The sequence below is a fragment of the Salvia miltiorrhiza genome, chromosome 5, assembly GCF_028751815.1.
Source record: "Salvia miltiorrhiza cultivar Shanhuang (shh) chromosome 5, IMPLAD_Smil_shh, whole genome shotgun sequence".
NCBI classification, from domain to species: Eukaryota; Viridiplantae; Streptophyta; class Magnoliopsida; order Lamiales; family Lamiaceae; genus Salvia; species Salvia miltiorrhiza.
In genome coordinates this window covers 46,295,160-46,304,790 of record NC_080391.1, presented here as the reverse complement: position 1 = coordinate 46,304,790, position 9,631 = coordinate 46,295,160, and the positions used below count along the sequence as shown (strand labels likewise).

Sequence of the window (9,631 nt, the reverse complement as noted above, 5' to 3'; positions counted from 1 at the left end):
ATGAGACAACTGATGGGAAAAAGGAACTGCATAAAAGGTGGCATGTGACGAATAATGTGGCTATATGCTTTATTATGAGTATAATGTCACAAACCTTGTAGCTCCAACATCAGGGCATGGACGATGCTATTAGCATCATGCTGAATCTCAGGAAAGTGTTCGGAGAGTCGGACTGAGTTGCTCATTTAAATTTGATGAGAGTAATCTTGTTATTTTTATGAGTGAGCACAGCTCAGTGCACGAGCATGTCATGTAAATTTTTGACGGACTTGACTTGCTCAGTGGGAGTATCGACGGTGAGGCAAAAGTCGATATTATCCTGAACTTTTTTCCAAGTCTTTTAATTAAGAACTTCCGCCTCAACGCTGTTATGAGCAAGAAAGATAATACTCTTTTTGAGTTGTTGAATGCTCTAGTTACGGCTAAGGAAGTTGTGGGAAAAAGATGTGCAAGCACTTGTTATTGCCAAAGGAGAGCCATCTTCTTCGTCGAATGACGGGAAGAAGAAGGGTCCAAGGGGCAAGAAAGACAAGGGAAATAGTGGGAGTAGTGGTGTGATAAGATTGAGTATTGAAGATTTTTTTCTTTCAATACTCAAGGCAAAGGTTTAAGGTACTTCACTTGCTATAGTAACTGAGACATATCAGCTCATTTTCTACTCAGTTGTGAGTAGTGGATAACGAGAGAAACTGATAACGATTGTTACACCTTGCATGGCTTTTTATAAGCTGACAAGGAAGCTGAGAAGTGATGAGATGATTGTCTCCGTAGGCAATGTGACTAGAGTCGCAGTTGTTGCAATTGGAGACTTGTCTTTAAGTCCTAAAGACATAGTTTAGTTTTTGAGAGTTCCTTATCATGTTCCAAAATTTTGAATAGATGGATCTTATGTCATTTTTGATAGTGGTGTTTCTATCATAAGAAATGACAAAGTTGTCTATTCTGGTATTTTGAACATCTCTCTTCATACTATAACTTGTCTACAAAATACCTTTATATTGCATTTACATCATCGAACAAAAGAAAGAGAAAAGTTAAGGCTAATCTCTCATGAGGATCTTACACATATATTGATACCCTAGATTAGGTCACATCTATCTTAACAGGATCCAAAGGCTCGTGTTTAAATGGTACATTGGATTTAATCCAGGTTGTACCATTTGGAACCTGCGAATCCTGTATAGAGAAAAAGATGGAGACCGGGTCATTCATGGCAAAGGGGATAAAGGGCCAATAATGTGTTAGGAATGATCTTTTCTGATTCATTGTCAGTGTTTGGGATTCCAACCCAGTTTTACTACACCGTGTAATCCCTATATAAGATGGTGTGGTGGAGAGAAGAAATAGGTCACTCTTGGAAAAATATGTTCGATGATGAGTAATGTATCTTTGCAATTAGTCCTAAAGAATCAGAAGGTGGTTATTAGCAATGACACACGATTATTAGAAGTGGACTATGGGAGTAATCACTAATCCAAGTCAGATAGTGTGCTTCAAGAAATTGAAAACATTAGACAGGCGATTCCATCACCCAAGCCAAGTGTGCAAGAGTTTTGTACCACAAGACACTGCACGCACTGTTGACACACATGTGCCACCACAGATCCATTGTAGTGGGAGGGTTGTGGGACAACCCGATCGATTTATATTCTTGGGAGAATCTTTGGATTCAGTCTCTGGTAGTGAATATAAGAGAATCGACCCAGATATCTACTTGGAATTAGTGGAAGACGAGAATGTAGATTCCTGGTACGCCTCAATGGAGCAATCCATTAAGAATATGGTTGTATACTAAGAAAAACTTGCTACCAGAATGCCGTAAAGCCATAGGTTGCAAGTGAGTATACAAGAGAATGATAAGTCCGAATGAGCAAGGTCGTAGTTTTTAAAGCTAGACTGGTGGCGAAAGGTTATGCCCAGTGTGAGGGTATAGGTTATGATGATATTTTCGCCAGTGCCATGCTCAGAACATTCGGATCATTTTACCCATAGCAGTTCACTTAAACCATCGAGGTCTTGCAAATGGATGTCATATATATTACCTTGAAAAAGGTAACGACAGCCATGTGCAACAACCTGAAGGTTACGTGAGGGAGGGAGAGAAGCATCTCGTGTCAATCGCTCTCGTGTCATCGGTAATGTGGTTTATCTTGCATTTTATGTAGATAATATTCTCCTAATTGGCGACAATATGGAGCTATTGTCAAGATATAAAGTAATGGTTATCCGAACAGTCTCAGGTACAGTATACGTCTCTGTGATCAAGGTTATAAGGGATCACTAGAAAAGGATGTTGGGCTTATCTCGAGTGTCTTACATTGATACTGTGAATGCTCGTTTTAGTATGAATACGCCAAGAAAGGATTGCTACCTTTTAGATATGGCGTTCCTTTATCTAAAGACTATGTCTTAAGATGCCTGTTGAGGTTGAGGAAATGAAGGCAGTATTCTACGTTTCCGCAGTAGATAGCTTCATGTATGGATTACTATGTACGAAATCTTATATTTGCTATGCAGTTAGCATGGTTGTAAGATATCAGTATAGTCCTAGTTAAGGACACTGAACTGTGGTAAATTATATTCTCAAGTCCATGACTAGAGAATAAGATAGTTTACCAGTTAGACAGTTTAGTTCCTTTTTGGATTATACGATTTCGGATTTCCAGGCTGACTGGAACAAAGAATAATTACCTCGAGCTATGAGTTTTCCTTGGGAGGTAAAACCTTTTGGTTTGACCACTACCTCCAGGATCTAAGGGTGGTTCCTAGTTTGCGTGAGAGCATCACCTTCGTGATACCTCAAGTGCAGTTGCAAACTCTAAGGAATCCTAGAACCACAAGGGGTCAAACACATGGAGAGTAAGTACCAAGTTATACGATTATTCGTAAATCGAGGTTATGTGCTCAAAGAATAAATTCTCACATATTGGAGAAACCTACTGATCTTTTCACAAAAGGTTTATCGCAAATGATCATTGAAAGATGGGAATGCGATTGATGCCAGTTTGATGCCACCCACTTAGGAAACTTTAAGTATAAGTGGGAGAAGTGTTAGGTGATTGGTAAATAGACGCATTGTATACTAAAAGTTTGCTTTAGTATAAGTGGGAGATTGTTGGATTTGTATACTGAAAGCAAGAACGTTTTATGCTTGTATACAATGTTTCCTAAGTTCACTATCTAATCTCCTATCTGATTGTGTTCATGATTGCATATGTATGTTCTTTATCTCTATATAAGTAGATTATATGGTGTGTTGTAGATCACAGAAGACCATATAATTGGAATAACCTTAAGAGATATAATATGATCACAGCCGAAATAACTCTAGGACAAGTTATTGGTTTAGGCTGCAGTATAGATGGAAGTAGTTTGTCTTGGCTACTTGTCTATACTGGTACGTCATTACGTATTGATAGGACCACAGTTTGAGATGTATTCTTCTATCTGACTTAAGTGAAGAATCAAGATCTCGGTGACTTATAAATCTTAATACTAATAAGTATTCAGATATATATATTAATTCGTATATCACTTTGACTTACTATGGGTGAAAGTTATATACTAACTCGAGTACTCTGTATCTTGGGTGATAGCGGTTAATATATGATATTTGATTATCTGTATTAGTACCCGTATCCGGTATAGGATAATGACACCCCCTTAAGGAGCTCAATAAGGTTTATTACGCTAAACCCTGCAGGTTGATTAAGTTCAGGCGTAATAATAAAGTTTGAGTGGTACTGCTTAAGGAATTATTAAGAGATTAATTAATTTAAGCTGTCAGAGCTCTAATTAATTAATGGATGTCGGATATTTTAAATACGGAGATTTAATAAGTCTAAATACAAGCCCGCGACTCATCACCGGCAATAAAGGGGTAAGTCAGTATCGGTTTTCTAGTGGAATGAACTGATATTTATAAATTAATTATGGTCTGGGCTGACCATAGATAATTAATTTATTTGAGGCCCATCTTTATTCCTTGTATTTGGTCCCTGGACTGGCCCAATGTCTCCTTGCCCTAGCAAAGAGAGAACACGCCTATCACAAGGATTCTGGCGTTCCACAGCTTATTTATTTTATTTAAATACAGCTGTCAGCTCTCAGGAAAACACACTAATTAATTAGTGTTTTGAGAGAGCAGATTTGAGCGGCACCAGACGTGATAGGCATAATTCTCTCTTGGGACTTTCACAGCTCGTTGTCCATCCAACGGTGAAAGCTGAGCGGGATACAGTCGAGAAGATCAGAGCTGGAGTCAGTTTTTCGCAGGAAATCAAGTTCTGGCAGTCTCTGTAAAACGGCCATAACTTTCTCTACAGAAGTCCGATTGAGGTGAAATAGATGGCCACGGAAAGATCTTTCGAAGACGAAGAAGTCGTATATCTGGGCGAAATACGATTTGAGGACGTTTGAGGCTTCAAACGAAGGCTTGAAGCTGACTGACCTGTTCAGCGACAGATTGACGAATTCTTAGGAATTCTTCAGGTTTTTTCTAACTCCAACGTGCAGTTGTTAAATTCATAGGAGCATGTTAGGATTAATCGTTGTATGATAAATTAATAATAATCCAAGAAACGATCATCGGGCAAACGGAGCATTAATTCAGTTTGATATTCCTTCAGAAAAACCCAATGGGACAAAAACTTGGTCAAAGGAAAAAGAGTACAGCTGCTCCCCCTTGAAAAATGATCATGATATATCTTTGAGTCGACGCATGCCGATCTTGTGTACTAGCTTTCTGAATGTCGATGTTGGTAACGCCTTTGTAAATAAATCTGCCACATTATCACTTGAACGAATTTGTTGGATGTCAATGTCGCCGCTCTTTTGGAGGTCATGTGTGAAGAAAAATTTGGGAGATATATGCTTCGTCCTGTCACCTTTGATGTATCATTCCTTGAGTTGCGCAATACAAGCGGCATTGTCTTCATATAATACAGTTGGATTGTCCTTTGGTGAAGCCAATCCGCACGTCTCTTGTATATAACTTGTCATATTTCGCAGCCACACACACTCTCGGCTTGCTTCATGGATTGCAATGAGTTCAGAGTGATTTGAGGATGTTGCAGTTAGGCTTTGCTTCACAGACTTCCAAGATATAGCAGTTCCTCCACATGTAAAAACATAGCCAGTTTGGGACTTGGCTTTATGTGGATCTGATAAATAACCCGCATCTGCATACCCTACTAAAGAGTAATCAAGACCTTTAGAATAATATAATACAAGGTCAACGGTTCCCTTTAGATAGCGTAGAATGTGTTTAATACCATTCCAATGTCTTAAAGTGGGGGCATAGCTATATCTCGCAAGGAGATTTACAGAAAATGCTATATCTGGTCTAGTGTTATTAGCTAGATAAGTCAATGCTCCAATTGCAGTAAGATACGGTACTTCAGGACCAAGTGTTATTTCTCCATCTTCAATTGGTCGAAATGGGTCTTTATTCACATCAAGTGTTCTAACGACCATTGGTGATGTTAATGGATGCGCTTTATCCATGTTAAAACACTTTAACACTTTTTATGTGTATGAAGATTGATGAACAAATAAACCTTCAGGGACATGTTCAATTTGCAAACCTAGACAAAATTTTGTTTTTCCTAAATCCTTCATCTCAAATTCTTTTTTCAAGTATTCAGCAGTTTTATTGAGCTCTTCAGGTGTCCCAATCAAATTTAAATCATCAACATAAACTGCTATGATTGCAAATCCATTTTCAGTTTTCTTTATGAAAATACAAGGGCATGTATCATCATTTTTGTATCCCTCTTTCATCAGATATTCACTGAGTCGATTATACCACATACGTCCGGACTGTTTCAACCCATACAACGATCTTTGGAGTTTAATTGAAAACATATTTCTAAGTTTTGATTTACATGCTTCGGGCAATTTAAGTCCTTCAGGGATCTTCATGTATATGTCACTATCTAGTGAACCATATAGATATGCAGTTACTACATCCATAAGGCGCATATCAAGCCTTTGTGACACAACTAAACTAATCAAAAATCTAAAAGTAATAGCGTCCATTACTGGAGAGTATGTTTCCTCATAATCAATTCCTGGTTGTTGAGAGAAACCTTGTGCTACGAGTCTCGCTCTATACCTCGTAACTTCATTTTTCTCGTTTCTCTTTCTAACAAATATCCATCTATATCCAACAGAGATTTTGGATTATGGAGTTAGCGCTATAGGTCCAAATGCTTTTTGTTTATGTAAGGAATTTAATTCCGTTTTTATTGCTTCTTCCCACATTGGCCAATCATCTCTCTTTTGGCACTCTTTAATGGACTGTGGTTCAGGATCCTCATTTGAAATTTGAAGAGCCATATTAAAAGCGAATGTGTCGTTCACGACAATATTTGCTCTCTCCATTATTACATTTGATGATGAATAATTAATTAAGATCTCATGATTTTCAATTTCTTGTGGTTCGTCAAGAACTTCATTATTTTCATTTGATTGATCAATCATTTTTGCCATTGTTTGGTCCATATCTTGCACTTTTCTTTTTCTAGGCATAGAATCTTTGGAACCAATTGGTCGACCACGTTTTTTACGAACTTTAGAATCATTTGTTGCCGCTATTGTTTGTCCTTCAGGGACATTTATTTTAGCTGGAGCATTTGCAGCAGGAATATAAGATAGTGTCACTTTTCTTGTGTCTACGAAAGCATCAGGAATTTGGTTTGCAACCTTTTGTAAATTAATTATCTTTTCGACTTCTTGTTCACATTGATTACTTCGTGAATCAAAATGCGACAAATTTCTTTCATTCCATGATATGTCCTTATGCTTTTCTGGATGTAGATTTGTTCTACCTGATGTTGGAAATGTCATTTCATCAAAATAGCAATCTGCAAAACGTGCAGTAAATAAATCACCAGTTAAAGGTTCTAAATACCTTATAATCGAAGGTGAATCAAATCCAACATATATCCCAAGTCTTCGTTGGGGACCCATTTTTGTACGTTGTGGGGGTGCAATTGGGACTTGAACAGCGCAACCAAAAGTTCGTAAGTGAGAAACGTTTGGTTCTCGACCAAAAACAATTTGTAAAGGAGAGTATTGGTTATTGGCTGCTGGCCGAAAACGAACTAATGTTGCAGCGTGTAATATAGCATGACCCCAAGCAGAAATTGGGAGTTTCGACTTCATAAGTAATGGTCTAGCAATAAGTTGTAAATGTTTAATAAATGATTCTGCTAAACCATTTTGAGTATGAACATGAGCAACCGAGTGTTCAATCTCAATCCCAATAGCCATACAATAATTATTGAATGCTTGAGATCTAAACTCACTAGCATTATCAAGACGAATCTTTTTTATTGGATTGTCTGGGAATTGAGCTCTTAATTTTATAATTTGAGCAAGTAGTCTAGCAAATGCTGCATTTCTAGTTGAAAGTAAGCATACATGAGACCATTTTGAAGAAGAATCAATCAATACCATGTAGTATCGAAATGGTCCACTTGGTGGATGTATGGGTCCACAAATGTCTCCTTGAATTCTTTCTAAGAAAGATGGAGATTCGATATTGACCTTCGTGTATGAAGGTTTAATCACTAACTTGCCTTTTGCACATGCATCACATGTAAATTCATTTGTTTGGAGAATCTCCTGGTTCTCTATGTTGTGTCCATATGAATTATTGATTATTCGATGCATCATAGTTGCTCCAGGATGTCCAAATCTATCATGCCAAAGCATAAAACGTTTTGTGTCGTTGAACTTCGGGTTCATGACATGGTTTGTCTCAATTGCTTTTATGAATGTGTAATACATTCCAGATGGTAGTGTTGATAGTTTTTCTTTTGTTTGCTTCAAGCCACGTACAAAAGAATTTATGCATAGATATTCATTATTGCCTTCTGATGTTGTTTCAATGTGGTATCCATTGTATCGGATATCCTTAAAACTTAGTAAGTTTCTTCTGGACTTACTAGAGTAAAGGGCATTCTCAATATTTAATTTAGTATCATTTGGTAAAATGATACAAGCTCTTCCCGAGCCTTCAATGATGTTCGATGCACCTGATATAGTATGAACATTATCTTTAGCTAATGTTAACTCAAGAAAATATTTCTTATTTTGAAGAATGGTGTGTGTGGTGGCACTATCAGCTAAGCATATATCACAATGATCCATATGAATTTCTGAGAAATTTTTCGAGAAAAATAAAAATAGATTACTAGATAATCAATTGAAAAATAAACCATTGTTCCAAGCAAAAACTAGACAAATCAAAGTTTGGTAAAATAGGTAAACTTCATAACATGGAGAAAATAAATGAATAAACTATGCTAAATCCACTTTATTGTCTTCTAGCACACCACCTCCAATCATGCCATCAATGTTTCCATTTGGGTCAGCAAAGAAATCCGAGACATCTAAGTGAGTTGTATCAATTGTGCCATCAAAGTCAAGAACATTAGTCTCGTTCTTCACATTTTCCTTAATTGACTTTTGATAAAGATCAACAAGGTGTTTCGCCGTACGACAAGTACGTGACCAATGTCCCGTCATGCCACATTTATGACATGTATCTTCCCATTTGGATGAGTTGTGGTCTTTGGATGGTTTGTGCCTTTTGTTGCTAGATGTTGCATGGTCTACATTACCACGTCCATATCCACGTCCACGACCATGTCCACGACCACGACCACGGTCACGTCCACGACCACGACCAAAGCCACTCCCACGTCCACGTTGGTTCCCACGACCACGGTCATACTCTTGTTTGATCGTTGCATTAGCTTCAGGTAATGCAGTGGAACCTGTGGGTTTTAACTTGTGGTTTTTCATTAGCAACTCATTATTTTGTTCGACAACTAATAAGCAAGATATAAGGTCAGAGTACTTTTTGAAACCCCGCTCTCTATATTGTTGTTGTAAGAGCACATTTGAAGCATGAAAAGTTGAGAATGTTTTCTCAAGCATATCTTCATCGGTGATTGTTTCACCACGTAGTTTCAATTTAGAAGTAATTCGAAACAATTCCGAATTATAAGCACTCACACTTTTGAAATCTTGCATTCTTAAATGCATCCACTCAAAACGAGCCTTAGGAAGAACAACAGTCCTTTGATGATCAAACCGTTCTTTGAGGTTTTTCCACAATTCACATGGGTCTTTGATGGTAAGATATTCAACTTTCAAATCATCATGAAGATGATGACGAAGGAAAATGAGTGCCTTAGCGCGATCCTGCTGGGATGCGTCATTTCCTTCTTTTATTGTCTCTCCTAGAGATCTTGCAACCAAATGAACCTCGGCATCAAGAATCCATGACATGTAATTCTTGCCAGATATGTCAAGTGCAACAAACTCAAGTTTGGTGATATTTGACATTTTGTGCAACACTGCACAAAGAAAAATCAAGGTCAATTAATTCATAAGGGTATATTTTTCCTTTATGAATAAACAAATATTACCCACTATATAGTTGCTCTTCAAGAGCATGAGATATTCTTCAAGAATATTAGTTGTGCTACTTCGGGAGCATCAATATTAATTGAATAGATAAAACAATTTAATAATAAAATACTAACTAATAATGGATACCAAAATAAAGCTTAAAAAAATGCAATTTCAATATTTTTAATATTCTTCCGAAATACTA

General features: G+C 37.3%; 2 protein-coding genes across 2 annotated transcripts; both read right to left on the bottom strand.

The window, feature by feature from the left end:
- Positions 1 to 4,896: 4,896 nt before the first annotated feature.
- LOC131026011 (secreted RxLR effector protein 161-like) lies at positions 4,897 to 5,505 on the bottom strand. The gene has a single exon (XM_057955790.1). It carries the CDS (start codon positions 5,503 to 5,505, stop codon positions 4,897 to 4,899), a length of 609 nt encoding a protein of 202 aa, XP_057811773.1.
- A 2,802-nt stretch (positions 5,506 to 8,307) lies between these two features.
- On the bottom strand, positions 8,308 to 9,360 carry LOC131026010 (uncharacterized). The gene has a single exon (XM_057955789.1). It carries the CDS (start codon positions 9,358 to 9,360, stop codon positions 8,308 to 8,310), a length of 1,053 nt encoding a protein of 350 aa, XP_057811772.1.
- Positions 9,361 to 9,631: the final 271 nt, after the last annotated feature.